Raw genomic sequence first — 20,551 nt, 5'->3', positions numbered from 1 at the left:
ATTGTAATTGGCAGCATTTGTCTTATAGTTGGTAGGTTCAGTGGGATTGATACAGACGTGTGAAACTGTATATGTGGAGAGGAAGCAAGTGCGAGTACAAAGTTTGTTTCTTACTACTGTTCTCTCTTACGTCTTTCCCCAGAGGGTCTCTGCTCTAATTCAATTGTTCTTTAGTCAAAATTCTTTCACAAGTATTTTCCTGTATGGGGTATGTGGGTGGTACCTTTTCTGAGTATCCGCACATCTTTTTTTCCTGGCAGGTGCCAGATGTAGTGTTTGGACATTACCGTTTTTCTTCCAGTAATCTGTTAGAACCCTTGCTATAACTTCTGATGTTGTGGATGAGAAGGGTGTGCCTCTCTGAAGTTTCACCTCTATAAGTAATATGTTCTTTCCACCTTCAAGCTTTTAAATTTTAGAGTTCAGGAATTTACTAGGTTATGCCAATGTCTGTGTCTAGAATAAAGTGAGCTGTTTTAATCTGCAGATTGAGGTCTTTCTTTGGTATTATCAAATTTTCTCCTGTTGTGTGTTTTATTATTGCCTCTATCTGTTCATCTTTCTTCTGCTGGAACTGCCATTCATCTCATTTGATCTGTCCTCTAAGTCTCTTATCTTTTCTGTCATGATTTCTGCTTTGAGCTGTTTTTTCCATTTGATCTTCCAGACCACAAGTTTGGACCTTTCCCATGATCCATTCTTTCCTTCAGTTCATCTCCTGTCTGGTTTATGTGGAAAATCATGCTTTGAGATGCAGGAAGATGTCTCTCTGCTGTAGTTAAATCTCCCTAAGTTCCCTTATTATTTTTCAACCCGTATTGGCCTCTCTCTTCAAGCAGCTCTACTTGGTTGTGGGTTTGCTCCCTTTGTCCTGACTGATCACTGTCTTTTTGGATGCTCCACTTCCTTATGTGTTGTCTTATTTTCCTTGTCAGCTTCTTTGGGCTCAGTTCTGGTCTTGGCCTCTAATGATTGAGGAAGACATGCCCTCCACCCAAATGTCTTCAACTCTCCACAGGTCAGGTTTTTCCTAGAACTATTAGTTTACAGTCCTTGTTCCAGATTCTAAGAGGCTAGTCTCCAGGCACTTGCCTAGCTCCTAGATAAATAGAAAAACACACATTCCACTTCCCTCCATGCTCCCAAGAGCCCAGGCCTTCAATTCCGTTTAGCTGTCTGCAGGCTCTAGGCCTATATCTGTTGCAGCAGACAGATTGAAAATGGTAGTGAACCTAAAGGGGTTGAGTTTGTGTCATCATCTTACCAGGATCCTCTTTGGGCCTGGATTTTTCATTTTTTTAATTCCCTTTATGGTTGTGGACGTATGCTTTTGCCTACACTTACCAACAATGGGGAGAAAAGTATTAGGCAGGGAAGTTGGAAGATCTGTGGGATAAATTATACTTGCTTCTCTACTCTTTGCGTCTTTCCCTGTAAGAGGATTGATTATTCTTCCCGGTCTGTTGTTAAAGGATTTGCAGTGCCTCCTTGTCCCATGGTCAGGTTTGGTGTTATGACTGTTTTGGTCAGTGAAATGTGTAAGTGACAGTGTTCTAGTTCTGAACAGAGCTTTAAGAGGTGTAATACGTTTCTTTCAGTCCTCTTGCTTCTACCTTTTGCCTTGAAAATGGCTTCTGATTGGGTCTTGAAATGAGAAGATACATGGAGCAAAAGCCACAGCCTGAGGGCAGCCATAGCCAGCCTGTGGCTGTCATGTGACATGAGAGGGAAAAACAAGGTCGTTACATGCCACTGAGATTTGAGGGTTGTTTGGTACTGCAGCAAGCTGACTGATAAAATCTGGTTTAATTTCTTGTTCCTCCTTTTATTATATAATTTTTATTTTTCCTAGCATCTTCTAAAATCTGTATCAAACCCTAAAGTCTATTTCCTATCTCTCCTAATTAATTTCTTAATTGGGTAATATGCATCAATTAGTATTATAATTATGGTTAAACACTAATTGCTTGTGGTAGAGTGTTCACTAATTATATAATAGGACCGAACCCACATAACAGAACTGAGGAAAAGGAAACCAGTAAATTGGGGGCAATGTCTTGTGGCAATTTATTACACTCATTTATTTAATGCCCTAAATTCTACCCAAAATTACTCTGCTGGAAGCACGGCTTCTCTCTCATTGTTTTTTTGTTAGTGCCTGTCTAGTCAATTCTGACTCCTAGCGACCCTGTGGACAGCAGAGCGGAACCCTGCCCGGTCTTTTTGTGCCATCCTCTCACGTTCTGGCGCTGTATCAGACAATGCTCTGCTGCTAGTCATAGGGTTTTCATGGCCAATTTTTTCGGAAGTGGGTGGCCAGGTCCTTCTTCCTAGTTTAGCTCTGCTGAAACCTGTCCACCATGGGTGACCCTGCTGGTGTTTAAAATACTGGTGGCATAGCTTTCAGCATCACAGCAACATGCAGCCATCACAGTATGACCGCAGACAGAGGGGTGATGTGGTTCCCTGACAAGGAGATGAACACGGGCCATGCTGGTGAGGATGCCAGATCTTAACCACCAGACCCCCGGGTCTGGCTTCTCTAATTGTACAAAGTAGGTTATAGAGTTCCCAACACCTGGGCTTTAATGCTGTTTTCTATTGTCATAAGTGAATAAGAGATTCATTCATTCAAATAGAGGTAAATAGGAGTTAACTGGAGAAGCATAGAGTGACTTTCCAAAGCATCTATTTCCTGGAATATGTAGAAGTATATGTATGCATATTTATCTGACATTTTGACTTTAACAAATATAACAAATGGGATCTACTTTTGTATTTTATCCCATTTGTATATACCTGATGTTCACTTTTCTTTTTTCTTATTATTCAGCTCTCAGAAGATTATTCTAACAAATATTTGTAAATCAATAGTTGATAAGTAGAAAGAGTATTCATTGGACTATGAGCCAAAAGACCTCGTTTCTACTCTAATTCTGCCACCAGCATTACTCCCTACTTTCTCTTCTTTCATTCCTTTGCTTTTCCTTCACTCATTCATGTAATAAATAGTTATTGAGCACTCCGTTATGCCAGACACTAGGATGTGATGAGAAGCAAGCTAGACACCACTGTCATCCTGCCCTCATCAAGCTTACTGTCAGCTTTTCTTCTGGTCTTGCAGCCCCTTCTTTCTTCTGTATATACTATACATTGGTCAGTGCCTCCTTGGTGTCACTTTATGTCAAATATTCTTTTAATCCTACTGGATTATTTTGGGGAGGTTGGGAGGTGGTGCTGAGAGAGGGAAGGAGGTAGGCAGGAGGGAGAGAGGGAGCAAGCAAGTGAGCTACCCACATGGCGTAACACTGTAGAAACTTATTTTTATTTTTCATGATTCTTTTCAAGTAATTTTGCATAAATGCCCAAAGAATCTGTCCATACAAATGATTTGAATATTAGTTGAGATGTTTATTGCTCCTTATTAGTCTTTTAAATTTTATTTTATTTTTTAGAGTTTGGGAAACCATCAATTAGAACATCTTTATGACCAAGAAATAAATTGCTTTAGAAATGGGGAAAACCTGGATAGATGAGCATGTGCCTTTAGTTAACAAGGATAATTGATGGAATAATAAGTAATCTAGTTGCTTTTGTAGGACTTCTTGAGGGGTTGGTTACTCATTTTTACTCACCCCTCTTTTTTGCTTCCTGAGTAAAGAGTTAAAATGTGCTGGCTGGACAGGAAGCAACGAATTGTAGGTGGGAAAGAACTACACATGCTAATGCCATTCTCAGCTGCAGAAAAAGATCTTAAGAACAGCCTGACTATATTTTGTAAGGGATTAAAGTTGCATGCAAATTCCAACTGAAAACATCTGCTTCCTGACCCTGTGCCAGAGTTCTAACATCTTGACAGGAGTTCTGGTTTTGAAATTTCTGAGTCTCAAGCACCTCCCTCAACTGCTCTCTGGCTGTTTTCTTAGAAGACTTAAATCAACGCTGCTTAACATATTGGAAATGACTCTGTAGAATTGAAAATGAGCTTCTTCATTTGCTTCTTATGCGCCAAAAGAAAATTTCAGGTTTCATTAGCAAAAATCATCCTAATTGCTGAGTGATTATTGTTAAGAATTGTGGAGTGATCCACAGTTCATTAAAGAAGCCAGTGAAGATAAATGAATCACTGAAGGAATCAGTGTGCATGTATATATATGTGTATGTGTGTATATTTATGAGAAGGTAGATTTTTTTTAACTTTCCTGAATTAAATGGAGAACTTTAAAAAGTGCTAATTTTATTTCTGAAGAATCCCAACTAAGAAAAATAGTTCCATTTTTTTCAGATAGGGCACAACTTGTATCCACTTATGACCTCATATTCTGCAAAGTGAAACATATGTTGGTAATTCCCTTTTTTTTTTTTTGCTGAGGAAGATTCGCCTGAGCTAACATCTGGCAGTCTTCCTCTTTTAGTATGTGAGCTGCTGCCACAGCATGGCCATGGACAGATGAGTGGTGTAGGTCCACGCCTGGGAACCAAACCTGGGCTGCTGAAGTGGAACACGCCAAACTTAACCACTAGGCAGCTGGGGCTGACCCAGTAATTCTTGATAGCATAACTTCACTGCACAAGTAGTGTTTATAGACCCCTGGCAGCAGGATTAAATCTTTCTTATTTTTCCTGCTTTTTCTCCCCAAATCCCCCCAGTACATAGTGGTATATCTAGTTGTAGGTCCCTCTGGTTGTGCTGTGCTGTATCCCTTGAATGTTCTCTGGAATCCCATCCCAGTCAGTCTGCCCACTCAGGTTAGTTTGGCCTTTTTTTAGAACGTTATGTAAATAGAATCATACAGTATGAACTCTTTATGTCTGACTTCTTTTGCTCAGCATAATGTATGTGAGGATCATCAATGTTATAGCATGTATCAGTAGTTCTTTCCATATTATTCCTAATATTCCATTGTATGACTATAACAATTTGCAAAGCTTCTTTCCTATTTTTGAACATTAACTATTGTGATGACAGATCTTACAGTGGACATATAATGTCATTGCTTTTTTCTTTTCTTTTGAGGAAGATCAGCCCTGCGCTAACATCTGCCAATCCTCCTCTTTTTGCTGAGGAAGACTGGCCCTGAGCTAACATCCATGCCCATCTTCCTCTACTTTATATGTGGGAAGCCTACCACAGCATGGCATGCCAAGCGGTGCCGTGTCCACACCCGGGATCCAAACTGGCGAACCTCGGGCTGCTGAAGCAGAATGTGTGCACTTAACCACTGTGCCGCTGGCCCCTTGTCATTGCTTTTGAATAAATACCTACGAGTGGAATTTCTCAATCAAAAACATAGCAAACCGCTTTTGAAACTGATTGTTGGGGCCAGCCCTGTGGCATAGTGGTTAAGTTCACATGCTCCACTTTGGCAGCCCAAGGTTTTGTCGGTTCGGATCCTGGGCATGGGCATAGCACCGCTCATCAAGCCATGCTGAGGCGGCGTCCCACATAGCAGAACTAGAAGGACCTACAACTAGAATTTACAACTGTGTATTGGAGGGCTTTGAGGAAAAGAGGAGGAAAAAAACCCCAGAAGATTGGCAACAGATGTTAGCTCAGGGCCAATCTTTAAAAAAAGTAAAAAGTGATCGTCCTAAGTTCCCACCAGCAAAATATGAGAGTTGTGGTTGTTCCACATCTTTACCATTATTTGGTTTTTTTTCAGTCTTTTTTTTTTGTTTCAGCTGTTTTAGTGGTTGTATAATGGCACTTCAATATGTGCTTTTTAAAAAATAGTTTTTAAATTGTGGTAAAATAGATACAATATAAAATTTGCCGTTTCAGTCACTTTAAGTGTACACTTCTGTGTCATTCACCATGTAGTAAAACTGTCTCTACTATCTACTTCCAAAATTTTTTCATCACCCCAAACAGAAGCTCTTTGCTCATTAAGCAGTAATCCCTACTCTCCTCTCCCCTGAGCCCAGGCAACCTCTGATCTAGTTTGTCTCTGAGTTTCCCTGTACTGGCTGTTTCATATAAGTGGAATGATGCAGTATTTGGCCTTTTGTGTCTGGCTTGTTTAACCTAGTCTGGTTTCAGGGTTTATCCATATTGTAGCCCATCTCATAACTTTATTCCTTTTTATGGCTGAGAAGATTCCATTGTATGGCTATACCACCTTTTGTCTATCCATTTGTATGTTGATGGACACTTGAGTTGTTTGGTTATTTTGAATAATACTGCAGTGAAGACTGGTGTACAATTATCTGTTTGAGTCCTTGTTTTCAATTATTTTGGCTATGTATCTAGGAGTGGAATTGCTGGGTTGTATGGTAATTCTGTGTTTAACTTTTTGAGGAACCACCAGCCTGTGTGTTTTAATTAACATTTCTCTGATGACTAATGATGTTGAATAACTTTTTATGTGCTTATATTAGTGATTTGTATATCTTTCTATGTGAAGTGCTTTTTTCAAATCTTTTGTGCATTTAAAAAATTGGGTTATTAGTTTTTATTATTGAGTTTTGAAAGGTTTATGTATTCTGACTAGAAGTCTTTTGTCAGATATATGTTTCGCAATATTTTCTTCCATTCTGTAGCTTGCCTTTTTATTAACAGTATCTTTAAAAAAATTTTTTTTAAATTGTGGTAAAATACACCTAACATTTACCAGCTTAACCTTGTTTAAGTGTACAATTCAGTTGTATTAAGCGTTTTCACATGTTGTGAACCACTCTCCAAAACCTTTTTCATTTTACAAAACTGAAGCTCTGTACCCATTAAGCAATAACTCCCTATTCCCTTCTTCTGGCCTCCTGGCAGCCACCATTCTACTTTCTGTTTCTATGAATTTGACTACTCTAGCTACCTCATAGAAGTGGAATCATACAATATTTGTTATTTTATTCTGGCCTGTTTCACTTGGCATAATGTACTCAATTTCATCCATCCTGTAGCATGTCCGAATTTCCTTGTTTAAAGCTGAATAATATTCCATTGTATGTATATACTACATTTTGTATATCCATTCATCTATCAGTGGGCACTTGGATTGCTTCCACCTTTTGGCTATTGTGAATAATGCTACTGTGAATATGAATGTATAAATCTCTCTCTGAGACCTCGCTTTTAATTCTTTAGTGTATGTACCCAGAAGTGGAATTGCTGGATCATATGGTAATTCTCTTTTTAATTTTGAGGAACCACCATACTGTTTTCCAAGCGACTGCACCATTTTACATTCCAGCAATAGAGTACAAGAGTTCCAGTTTCTCCATATCCTTGCCCATACTTCTTATTTTCTGGGCTTTTTTGATAGTACTTTCCTAATGGGTAATGTTTCATTGTGGTTTTGATTTGCATTTCTTTAATCATTAGTGATGTTGAGCATCTTTTCGTATGCTTGTTGGCTATTTGTCTATCTCTTTTGGAGAAATGTCTTTTCAAATCCTTCACCCATTTTTAAAATTGAGGGTTTTTTTGTTGTTGAGTTGTAGGAGTTCTTTATATATTCTGAATATTAATCCCTTGTTAGATATATTATTTGCAAATATTTTCTCCTATTCTGTAGGTTGCCTTGTCAATCTGTTGATTGTGTCCTTTGGTACACAGAAGTTTTAAATTTTGATGTAGTCCCATTTGTCTAGTTTTGCTTTTGTTGCCTGTGAATTGGTGTTGTATCCAAGAAATCATTGCCAAATCCAAGGTCAGGAAGATTTTCCCCTGTTTTCTTCTAAGAGTGTTACGGTTTTAGGTCTTAAATTTGGATCTTCAATTTATTTTGACTGAATTTTCGTATATAGTGTAATGTAAGGCTCCAACTTCATTCCTTTACATGTGAATATCCAGTTTTCCTAGCACCATTTGTTAAAGAGGTTGTTCTTTCACCATTGAATGGTCTTGGCACTCTTGTCAAAGATCATTTGACCATGTATGCAAGGGTTTATTTCTGGGCTCCCTATTCTATTCCATTGGTCTATGTGATTCTGTTGGTGCTACCACCAGTTTTGCTTACTGTAGCTTTGTAGTAAGTTTTGATGCTCTCAAGGCTCCTGCCTTTGAGATCTAATAGATTTACTTGAGAATCAAACTGCTCATACACTTTTCCTTTTCTACATTAGATTTTGATACTCTGATGTCCATTTGGTACTTTCTTTAGAAAGATGCTTTAGGAATTTTAGTATGTTTTATAAACCTGAGGATTAACTAACTTTCAGTTTTTCCTACTTTTAAGAAGGCGAAATAAAGGAATAAAGGAAAGCTTAATTTCCTTTATTAGTATATGTTCTTTTCTCTATGTACCGTGCAGGTAAATGGATTATAGTTGTTAAAGTTAAAAATCATATATATTTATTGTTAGAATTCCTTCCAGGTATGTCAAATGCTAGCAGACCAGATTCGAATGGTTTTCACTTTTTTTTTTTTTTTAATTTAAGGACAATAGTCATTTTGGGGCAAAAGGTTTTTAGGTCTTCAACTTCATTTGTCCTTGGTTACCACTGGGTTTAATGGGAAAAGGCAGAGTATTTAAGAGGAGAAATGTCTTTATCTGTGCGACACTGGAATGGAAAAGCCTAAATCAAGCACAGAGATTTGGACGCTGTTGTGCAACAAAAAGGAGACTGTCATGTGGGTCACTTGTAGGATCCCTTGAAAGTTAGAATGGGCCAGTGCTTGAACCAACCCCGATATCCATGGCAGACCTACCAATTCCATGCTGTTCTTCAAACCCCTTCCGATTTTAGGTCTTAGCAGCAGTTTCTGTCATTTTTCTAAATCTTATTGCTGGAGAATTTTGGGTTATTTCTGCCAAGTATAAGAGCTTTCACAGCTTTTTATTTATTTACTTACTTATTTTTTTGTTTGAGGAAGATTAGCCCCGAGCTAACTACTGCCAATCCTCCTCTTTTTGCTGGGGAAGCCTGGCCCTGAGCTAACATCCGTGCCCATCTTCCTCTACTTTATATGTGGGATGCCTACCACAGCATGGCTTTTGCCAAGTGGTGCCATGTCTGCACCCGGGATCTGAACCAGCGAACCCCAGGCTGCCGAGAAGCGGAACGTGCGAACTGAACCGCTTCGCCCCCTGGCCGGCCCCGATTTCATAGCTTTTTAAATGTACTTTCCTGTTCCTTTGGCTTCCTGGATCAATCATAGTAGTAATATGTTCATAGCACCTTACAATCAAGTCTTATTATTTTTTTAAATGTATTGTTATTCTGATTTGATCTTTCCATTGAAAAATAGAATTTTAAAGCTAAGTGATACCTTAGAAGTCATATTCCCTCAGTTATATTTTAAATTACATCATTATTCGTTAAAAGACTATGAGGTTACAGTCATTTGTTTTAAGGTCACAGGCTTATGAGCGTGGATTGGCTTCCAGGATGATTCTAGTCCAATACTTGGTGATAGGTAAAGCATGCTCATGATGTGATTTGGTACATTCTTTATTTCATTAGTAATGCCCAACGCTTTCTTCCCTGCTGGCACCCCCGGATTTCATTTTATCTGCTTTATGGAGTCCTCCCATGCGCTCTTGTATAGGATTATTGCTGTGGTTATTACTAGCGGAAGCCATGTTGAATTTTAGCAGGGTTTCCCCTCTACATCTGCCTCTTTGATGGTAGCTGGGTTTACTGCTGCTCACTTATTAGTGCCCTGGGTCTTAACCACCTTACTCAAACAAAACATCTTAAATGGAGGCATTAAAAAGGTCACTACAGTGAGCCGTTTTGTAACTTTTGGTGCAATAAAATGGGTATGTTGTGTTTTGGAATATAAGACCTCTGAGTGCAGCTATTCATTTTCTTCATCTATAAAACATTTTAGAATAACAGCTTACATCTGTTTGGGGTTTAAAATTCCACGTTTTGAAGAAACATCACTGTTATGTAACTCCAAACCAGACATGGGGCGGGAGCTAGCTTTGTGACAGGCGCAGGCTCTGTAGAAGTTGGGGAAGTATTTGTGTTAGCTCTGGAGCCATGTTTGCTGGCAGGCCTTCCTTCACATGTGTTAAACACATTTTCATTATTGTTTCTTCGTATTGTAAGTGACAAGACGCATTCAGTATGATTTTGGCTTGAAGAATATTTGAAAAATTTTTACGCATCAGGAGTTTGTCTTATGAGGGATATTTCACTACCAGAAACCAGAAATAAATTTAATTATTTAAGCATTCACAGCACATTTAATTACCTTAGACTGTCAATTAATCTTGTTTTAGAGAGTAAAGTTGGGATTTACTGTTGGCTCACTTTTAAAAATAAATACCCAATGGAATAGTTTGGCCATTTCAAATGTGTGATTTTTAAATTACTACTTTAAGTTGAAGGAACAATTTAATGAACAACTTTTAATAGAGGAAAATGGGCAAAATGTTCATCTACAGAATTCAAAATCTAATGTTACTTGCTAAGTACCAAAGAAGTGTTGATAACATACAATGCAGTTTGCTGAATTATTTTAATCAAGAAGTAAAGAATGCTAGCATGGACTGTTGCAGTAAGTTATAAGGCGTTTTTTCACCTTAAAATGTGTGAAATATTTACATTCTTATTAAAATGTGATATATTTACATTTAGGAAAAGAGAGTACAAAGAAGAAAATTAAAATCATTTATAGTCCCATTGTCTGTTAGTCTTTTGGGGTATTTTATTACATATTGTAAATTTTTAAAAACCTAGAAAAGCCTTTAGGATTGTTACATAGTCCGTTTTTTGGGTTTAGATAATTAAGTTAATTGGAAATACAGTACTTCAATTTCAGAATGGACAGTGTCAGATACTTTCGTGTTTTAGTGACAAAAACCGCTAAATTTGACTCCTGTTGTGGAACTTTGACATACGGGGTGGAGTGCTGCTTATTTATGAAGGTGACAGACTTCGGTGAGATTGTAGTTTGTCACCTTAAACTAGTCTATTGACACTGATTTTTTTCCCTCACTGCCATTTCCTGCCTGAATGGCAGGGAGATTTTGTTTCTGTGGCCGCTGTCAAGCCCAGGGCTGTCATTTGTTCTAGCAGAGTAAGACAGATGATGCTGGACTCTTAATTTCTGATCAAATATAAATATTTTAGAAGTAGTTTAATGCCCTTAATTCCTGGGAAGGTAAATACCCATTAATTCCTTCAAAATCGTGATCTCTAGTGTGCGCGCACACACACGCACACTCTTACACGCTTAGATATCCATATGCATTTTGTTAATATTGAAAGTCCGCATTTACTTTTTCACTCACAACTGACCTGAGTACAGAAGAGTAGGACTAGGGCCGTGGCCTGCTTGTGAGCAGGAGCATCCTAGTGCAGGCCCACTGGGCAGTGAGGGGATGTTACGTAGGTCAGTAGGTGGGGTCTGCTGGAGTTCAGGCATTTTTGTTTTAGGCAATATGGAGGTGGAGTTCTATTTTAGAATTTTATTTAAAGCAAATAGATTTATTAAAAGCAAATAGATTATACTGTGGGGGAATTTATATGCAGATAAATGCACTTAGATGTATTTTAGCTAGAATAGTAGTCAGACAGGGCTCTGGAATCATATTGTCGGTCTTCTTACTTCCTAACTGCGTGCCTTTAGGCAAGTTATTCAGCTTCTCTGAACCATCTCTCTCCTCATCTGTAAAATGGGGGTGGTGATAATACCTGTCTTAAAGGGTTGTTGTGAGGATTCACTGAAATAAAACAACTAACTGTAAATACTCATTTAAATGTAAGTGTGGAGATTATCTTCACTCATACTTCATTACTACAGATTGCTTTTCTCCCTGACTGTGCTTGGGACTAAATCAGGCGCTCAGGCCCACTTCTGCACCTGTCCATTTACCGCCCCCTAATCCTCCAGCATTGGTAAGGTGTTCCTTCCTTGAGGGGTGCTGACTTCCCACGCCCATGCTCTGCCGCTCAGGTCCTGTTTCTCTGCTTACTCTTGCAAGTGGCTCTGTCTCCTTTCTCTCTCCCCTACCCTCTCGTGCCCTCCACTTGGCTTGCCCTCCCTCATTCCTCTCCTGCTTTTCTTCTTTCTCCTCCCCCTTCTCTCCTTGCTCTCTCTCTCCCCTCGTTGCTCCCCCTCCCTCTCTCCTCTCTTTACCCCTCCTCTCTTCCTCTCTCCCTGTTCTTCTTTCCTTCCCTTCCCCTCCCCTCCTTTTCTCTCCTCCTTCCTCCTGCCTACTGTCTCCGCCTCCCCGACTCTTCCCTCTCCCTCGGCCTTCCCCTCCATCTCTCTTCCGCTCCGTGGTGTTTCTCTTCTAAACCTTAACACTGGCCTGCTAACAAGTAGACAGGTCTGGTTCCTAAGCAGGAAAACGTCAAGTCTTTAAAATCTTTATTACTTGCGATGGGAAGTATTTATTTTGTCATGTCGATAGCCAGAGCCTCTGCATATCATGCTTCTCTTTCCATTTCAAAAGGGCTTCACAGCATCATTTTGTGTCCCTTGGGCTCAAAAAGTAGTAGAACTCTACCGGCAGTTACAGTTTAACTCGTTTTCTCAAAACTGTGTATACCATACCTATACATTGTTTAATGTTAGCTTTGTTGTATATATAAAGTTAAAATGAAATAATGTTTCTAAATAATTATAGATTCATAGAGTAATACTAGGCGAGCTCTGATTTTTCCTGCATAATTTATTTGATTTTTTTTCTTTTCAGATTCCTTTCTCGTTGGTCCAGTTTCCCTTATGGGAGTCCTTAAAAGTAAGTTTTCCAATCTTCATATAAAATTTCTCTCTAATTATCATAAATACCCAATAGTTTCAGTGTGGAGTAGTAGAATATAATATTGACCAGCAGTTTAAAAACTCAAAATTATTAACAATTGAAAACGTTTTTTGTGTGTGATTTGTACATCAATTGAGTCTTTTAAATATGTTCAGGTGTCCGTGGTACCGGGAAATAAGCCTGGCAGGCAGGGCTGAAATCCTCAGATGTCGAGGAGAAAACTTGCTTCACTTTCTTCTGTATTGCAGCTCTTTTTCCACCCAGTTGAGTTTTATTTTACGTCACTGGTGTGTGTGTCTGTCTGTGTAGAGGTGAAGGAATAGCAATGAAGGTAAATGGAAAAGGAAAGAAAGCAAGGCCCTCAATATTTGTAGGCTTAGAAGGCCGAGGCCTCTTCCACCCATATAATGGTGGACAGGATGGGAGAGAGGCAGGGGGTATGGGACTCTGACTGTCCCTTCTGTGTTTTGCTGCTCACCCCAACTAGGCCCAGGAACCCCCAGTGAGAAGGAGCAGAGTGTGGTGACGTTGTGAGTCAGCTTCGGGGAAGGTAGCTCATATGCTTGAAAACAAACATTAAGTGAATTTTAAAAGCCTGTGTTGAAGACACGCAGAGACCGTTCGCTGTATTTGTTTTTATCTTCTGGTGCAATGATTTTGAAAATTGTGGGTCATGATATGAATTGTGTGGGTGTTTGCCAACATTTTAAAGACTATAAAAAAAAAGAAAATAGAGAACATCTTCTGTGGCAAGGAGAAGTCTTATTTTGTAAAACTTCAGTGTTGGGCATGTGCGTTCACACACACCTCTGTACTGGGTCACAATGTAAAATGTATTTATCACGGTGGATAATGATCAAAAGAATCTGAAAACCTTTGTTCAAATAAAGATAGTTTATAAATGACCAAACCTTCAAAGGGCAAAGTATCTAGGTAGACATGTGATAATACAAAAAATGAAGGAATTACTCCCATAATTGTATGGAATTAGTAATCATAGAGTGCTCATAGAAAATGTCATTTGAAGAATAACAAATTATTTGGACTCTGAGAAATATTCTGTTGAGGTTATATACTAAGGATAATAAAATGCAGCAAAACATTACTCTTAAAAGGAATATTCAGTATTGAGAAATAATTCTTACAAGTCATGTGATTTCAAGAAGTAGTACAGCTTATTTAATAGATTTTTCTGGGTGTTTCATGGTTGTTGTTTTGTTTTGTTTTGACCATTTTCTGTGTGGTGCACGTGAAAATGAATTTCTCAGGCAGTTTCTGGGCGTGAAGCAACAGCTATCCAATGAGAAGGTCACATTGCATGAGCCTGACAGCTCTCCTTTTTTGTGTGTGACAAAAGAACAATGAAACAACAGCTGTCCAGCAAACAAGGCTCACTGTATTACTGTCTCAATAACCAGCATTCACACAGTTTCTGCATACTCTCTAACATCCTCGCGCCCTATTTCTGCATAGGAATGTTTTGAACCCCAAAGCCGGAAAAGCACGGGGTTTATTTCTTTTCAGTGTTAAGGACATTTGCAGTAATCTAGCTAGTTAAGAAATGTCTAGAATTTTTCAGAGTAGTCTCAGATAACAATGTTAAGCTTTAACAATTTTCTTTGAGCAAATGTTAAGATGCTATAGTTTTTTTTTTAAGTTGGCTTTATTGAGGAATAATTTTCATACTGGGAAATTCACTCTTTATAAGTGTGAATTTTTATGAGTTTTGACAAATGTTTATGATTACCACCATAACTAAAATATAGAATATTTGTAGTTTTCTCTTTTCCAGAATGTCATATAAATAAAATAAGACATTATATAGCATTTTGTGTCTGGCTCCTTTCACTGAATATGATGCTTTTGAGATTCATTCATGTTTTTGTGTGTACCAGTAGTTTGTTTCTTTTTGTCACTGAGTAGTATTTCATTGTATGAATGTACTACAATTTGTTTATTCATTCACTAGATGATACATATTTGAGTTGTTTCCAGTTTTTGATGATTATGAATAGAGCTGCTATCAACATTTGCATATAGGTGTTTGTATGGACATATGCTTTTGTTTTTCTTGAGTAAGTGCCTAGGAGTGGGATCGCTGGGTCATAGAGAAGGTATAAGTTTAATTTTATAAGAAACTGACAAAGTATTTTCCAAAGTGGCTGTACCATTTTGCAACAATGTCTGAGAGTTCTAGTTGCTCTGCATCCGTGTCATTACTTGTTATTATTAGATTTAAGAAACAATTTTAGCCATTCTAATAGTTGTATACTGGTATCTCGTTGTGGTTTCAATTTACAGTTTTCTCATATCTAAATAATGTTGAGCGTCTTTTCATTTAATAGTGCTTTTATTTTTTTTAACATCCAAATGTGAAATCACAGTGCTTTGTAGAACTTCTTTTATTTTTGTATTTATGATTTTATCCTTTGAAATTTGCTTTTGCGACCATAGATTTTATTATATGGAAGGGTTTCTCTATCATATTTATGTGGAAGTACTACTCAGGAAAATTTTTCTTGACAAGGACTTTAGCAGATTACATGCACATGCTGCAAGGAGTGGGAGTGTGGAGCTAGGCGGTGGCTACTATCATCTTAAACTTACTCTGCCTAAAATTGAGGGTATTACCTTTCAACTAAAATCACTTCCTCCTGCTGTATCCCTGATTTCTGTTAGTCATACCACCATTTTCCTGACCCTTTGGTCCCAAACCCCAGGTTAAAGTCTGATTCTCATCTTTCTCTTCCTCCATATCACATCACTTACCAAGTTTGGTTGACTCTGACTTTTTTGGAACCTGTGGCCTCCTTTTTATCAGATTCTTATTAACTTACATCTGAACTAAGTTAACAGTTTTTCTCCTTTCTCATCCATCCTACACCTTGAATTTGTGTGATATTGGTTAAATATCTCATTGAAGTTCTCAGAAATTAAATAGTTTCTAAAACATAGAGCTGTTGGCACTCAAGGATACTGTGTCCTTAACTGGTTTATCCAGCTCCCCTGCCCTTAAACTTTTTCCTTTATACTTTCCCTCTAGCCAGAATAGACTCCTTACTGCCTCTGTTTGTTGGCTCCTTTTTGAAATGTGCTTCCACGGATCCAAATATTATGCATCTTTCAAAGCTAGTTGATTTTTTTTTCTCCCGCTTCAAATCTTCCAATCCAGGCCCTGAAGATTTACCCTTATTTACCAAACATTTGTCCATATTGCTGATTGATATTTAGTCACGTAGTATATTGTGTTTAAAACGTCTTAGAACCAAGCCTTAGAGTATTCGAACAAGGCCTCAACCCCTTCAGTTTACAGATAAGAGACAGAAGCAGTTAGTACATGTGTTGCCTGCCTACTCTGAGCTAGACATGGTTCCATTTCACAACAATGCAAAGATGAATGAGAAATGGCTAATGCCCTTGAGGGGCTTATAGTCTATCAGAGAGGCACACACTCACAGGTAACCTCAAGGTCATGTGTCTGTAATGGAAGACCAGTCAAGGTAGGTGGGAGCCAGTCCCCCGACTCTGCCTGTCTGTACACTACCTCATTTTTATGTTTTTCTTTTTTTTATAGTACATATACTTACAAAAAAGATTTTAGATCAAAGAAGACTAGACACCGTGAAGAGGAGGGAAAATAGAAGGGATAGATAATCATATCCAGAACCTCCAAGAAGATAATTTTCCTTTAAGGTTTATGTGGAGTTTGGAAATTTATGGCAGCCCAACAAGAAGAGAAACATGGTAAATTCTGTGGTTCTTATTACCCAACAAAGACCCAAAGACCCTTATTATTTCATCTTGCCCCTTAGTTTTGGATACCATCTTTGTACGGATGACTTGTGCCTTTCTACTTCTGCTGTGGACCACTTCCTCGGAGTTACACCCTCATATAACCAACTTCCTAGGTGAAGTCCTCACTCAAGGTGTCTCAGGGGAGCCAGATCAGAACAGAACTTTTGGGTTTTATTTCCCTTCTCCCTGACCTATTCCTCCCCAGTTGTCCCCTTCTCAGTAAATAGCACAAATAGATATTGCTCACTAAAGTAGAAAGCTAAGAATTATTCCACAGTTTTCCTTTTCCCTCATCCCTCATACTCAGCCCATCAACAAGTCCACTATTCTAATTGAAGCCTCTTTCTTACCTCTTGCTTCACTTGTCACATTGGCTTCTCAGATGGTCTCTGAATTCCATTCTTGTTTCCCTGAAATATCTTCTCTTCACAGCAGCCAGAGTGATCTTTAAAGAAATGGATCAGATTGTACCGCTAAACCCTTCAGTGACATCTCTTTGAAAGAATAATAGAATCTACAGTTTAAACCATGACTGATGGTGCCCTATGTCATCTGGCCCCCTCCTACAGCACTGACCTTGTCTCACACTACCCGCCCGCTTTGCCTCACTGGCCTTATCCTGTACACCACCCACCTGCTACACTCGATCTGCACTGTATCCACTTACTGCGCTACAATCCTGCTGGCCTCGCCTCTGTTCTTTTTGGACACGCCAAGCTGGTACTTATCTGCAGAGTTTTTACATTTGTTGTGCCCTCTGCCAGAAGTAGTCTTTATTCATTCATTCTACACATGGTTACTGAGTGCCTGTTCTGTGCCAGCATTTTCTGGGGTTTTGGGCTTTAGTAATGAAGAGGACTGACAAAAATCCCTTCCCTTATCGAGATTTCATTCTAGCTCTTTCCCTAGGCTTTTTTCATGTCCACCTCTTTCTTGTTCCCCAAGTCTTAGGTCAGATGTCACCTCAGAGAGGCTTTCTCTGTCCACCCCTCTTTCAAGTAGGACCTTCCCTTCTTCCCGCCCCAGTAATCACAGCACCTGTTTATTTCTCTCCTAGCATTTCTGTAGTTGAGTTAATTTAGTTATGCACTTATTATCACCCGAATACTTATGAAGGGTATCACTTGTGTGTTGAGCAGATACTGTATGCCAGGCACTGGGCTAAGCACTCCATATTCATTAGCATCTCATTCACATCACACATTAACCCAGGGAGGTAGGCTTGTTATCCCCACTAAAACAAGGAAACCAGCACTCAGAGAGGTTGTCTTTCATCTAGTAACCGAAGTCCTCGGTTTCCTGTCCAGCATGCTTTTGCTATGTTAATATTGTTAGTGATAATAACCGGAGTAATAAAAACAATCATAATACCTAACATTTCAGTTAAAATGGCCAGGCACTGTGATAAGCACTTTCCATGGATTATCTCCTATTAATCTTCATGACCATTCTGTGAGATAGGTGGTATTATGGTCGTCATTTTGTAGATGTGGGAACTGAAGAAGAGTTTGCGTACCTTGTGCAAGGCTGCTGGAATATTAAATATTAAGGGGTACAGCCAGGATTTGAACCCAGGCAGTCCTGACGCCAGAGTTGATGTTCTTCATCATTTTACACACGACTTTGCACATAGCACACAATATCTTTAATAATGTTTTTGCTGTTTCATATGCTCGAAAGTTGAGGTCATATTATATCAAATCATCTTGTTTAAGGCATTCCTGCGAATTGTGTTGATTCCCTAACTTGAAGACAGAAAGCTTAAAAACGCTAGCTACCAGATTTCTTAGACCAACTGTCCCAAACGCCCCTGGCGCTGCTGCGCTTGGGCGGAGCTTAAGCAGTGTTCACTTCGGGGCTCAGCTCTTTGTGACGGGCCGCGGGGAAGCACAGATAGTTTGTGGTAATGAGTGGAGCCAGACCACATTTTTCTGTGTGTTTGTGTTTAGTTTCTTACAGGACGTTGCTTATTGGAGGAAGGAACTTTGTCTTTTGATTGTTTATGTTTATATTCTTTATAATTCCGTCTTTTACACAGAAGGTGTTTATAACTATTTACTAATTGTTTGAAGGTTAGCATTCTTTCTTTTTCAAGTTCAATGCAAAGTTGGATAACTGTATACATTCTTTTATTTATAATTAGTTTCTTTTAGAAGTATGTTCACTGCTACAACACACAGATTTGCTCCTACTGAGCTTTAGGTAAACAGTAAGCATATTTTGAAAGGATATGATTAAAATTTCCTGTAAAAGTGTCAGATTTTTTTCTGTTTTCTGAATATTCCACATCATTGTTCAGTGCAGTGTAGAGGATTGTTAAGAGTGCTGTCAGGTCTGAATCGTTTTGCCTCTAGCCAAAAGGTGTTAGAAAGCTGCAAAGCAGTACCTAGAAGAAATGCACGCTTTAAGCTCAGATGCAACGTTTGAAGCAAAATGAAAATAAAATCAGTTTGGTTATGTATGACTGTGACATTACACTGATGATTTTAGAAGATGAAATCATAGCCTTGTAATCGAAATCAGGGGCCAGTGTATTATCATTTCAATTATGGTCCCATGTATAAAATAATTACTTAGATTTTTCACTTACATTTTATAAATATTTTAAGCAGCCAGTACTTTATAAAAACTACATTTTTATTCAAGTTGAAGAGTAAATAACTTGTTTATTGTTGTTGATTCTTATTTTAATAACAGTTAAAATGTGTATCACCACCCTACCCACACTAAAATTCTACCATACCTCTAGTAATATAAACAAAATAATAGTAATTTAGAAGATGCTCAGGGTCTCCTTGTCGTTAGTACTGTCAAGTTGATTCCAACTCCTAGCGACCTTGTGTACAGCAGAGTGGAACCCTGCCCGGTCTTTTTGTGCCATCCTCTCACCTTCTGATGCTGTATCAGACAATGCTCCACTGCTATTCATAGGGTTTTCGTGGCCAATTTTTTTGGAAGTGGGTGGCCAGATCCTTCTTCTTGGTCTCTCTCAGTCTGGAAGCTCCACTGAAATCTGTCCACCATGGGTGACCCTGCTGGTATTTGAAATGCCGGTGGCGTAGCAACACACAACTGCCACAGTATGGCATCTGACGGATGGGCGGTGTGGTTCCCTGACTTGGAAATGAACCTGGGCTGCGGCAATGAGAGCGCCAAATCTTAACACTAGACCCCCAGAGCTGCCTCAGTTTCTCCACATACACCATTTCATTAGATTGGGAGAGTCTGGTGTCTGCACAGATGTGTTTGGTCAGAACATAGATTCCTATGAAGGTGTATTAAAGATTGAGAACAGAGTAAAGAATGATAACAGAGTAAAAATGTGTGTGTGTATGATTTTTGTTGTACTAAACTTGTTCCCCAAATTAAATATAACATGTCTGTATGGAAGAAAACACCTGCAAATAAGAGCAAAGTATTTATTGTGAAGTATTTATATTGAAATCAGAGTCTAAGATGCCAATTAAGATTTTAGCGAAAGCACATTATAATGAAGCTGACGTCTTTTGACAATTTAAAAACTACAAGAACATTTGAATTCTTCATTTGCCTCCTGGAAAATATGGGACACTTCATACAAAAAGAAAAGAATTAGAATTCTACGGTATCCTTTCATTCAATTTATAAAAGCAATGGGTAACATTTTCTTGTTTCTAGGGCTACTGAGGGAGAGAGAAAGAAAGAGATCCAAAATGTTTAGAAAACGCTTGTATTTTATAATTTGGCCGATTAAAAGATAAAGACAGGTGGTGAGAGAGAGATGACAAAGAAAACTAAGTAGGGAATGAGGAGCATTATGTATAGCAAAGGCCTGAGAGGAAGAGAGGAAAGGGTGTGGCTTCTGAGCTCTGGATTCCTCCCCTAGCTTCTCATTTAGACCTGGGTACCAGCTGCCCGACATCCTCCTGTCGTTAATGTGAAGCCAAAGTGATCACAATACCTCATACGTTCATTGCAGGTTCCATTACTTTGAGCTGAAGGTAAGATGGAACCATGCCTCATGAGTCCCACAGCCTTAGGGGTAGTGGGTTAGGGCCCTTTGTCAGAAAAAAATAAAAAACACAACAGTGTTCCTCTTTTGTTTCCTTTCTTCT

At 38.7% G+C, this 20,551-nt stretch overlaps 1 protein-coding gene across 3 annotated transcripts in view; it reads left to right on the top strand.

Annotated features, from left to right (window-relative positions):
- The window catches only part of SLC25A26 (solute carrier family 25 member 26), a 149,530-nt gene that overhangs the window by 99,463 nt on the left and 29,516 nt on the right, over positions 1–20,551 (top strand). For all 3 annotated transcript variants that reach the window (XR_006890773.1, XM_046677023.1, XM_046677012.1), the window contains one exon: positions 12,594–12,638. Coding sequence is in view for 2 of the 3 variants with exons in the window: in XM_046677023.1 (XP_046532979.1) it covers positions 12,594–12,638 (45 nt within the window). In the remaining variant the exon portion in view is untranslated. The remainder of the gene's footprint in view (positions 1–12,593; positions 12,639–20,551) is intronic.

This window comes from Equus quagga, chromosome 1 (genome assembly GCF_021613505.1).
Source record: "Equus quagga isolate Etosha38 chromosome 1, UCLA_HA_Equagga_1.0, whole genome shotgun sequence".
Lineage (NCBI taxonomy): Eukaryota > Metazoa > Chordata > Mammalia > Perissodactyla > Equidae > Equus > Equus quagga.
Note: the sequence above shows the minus strand (reverse complement) of the source record. Positions and strands in the feature narration are given on the sequence as shown.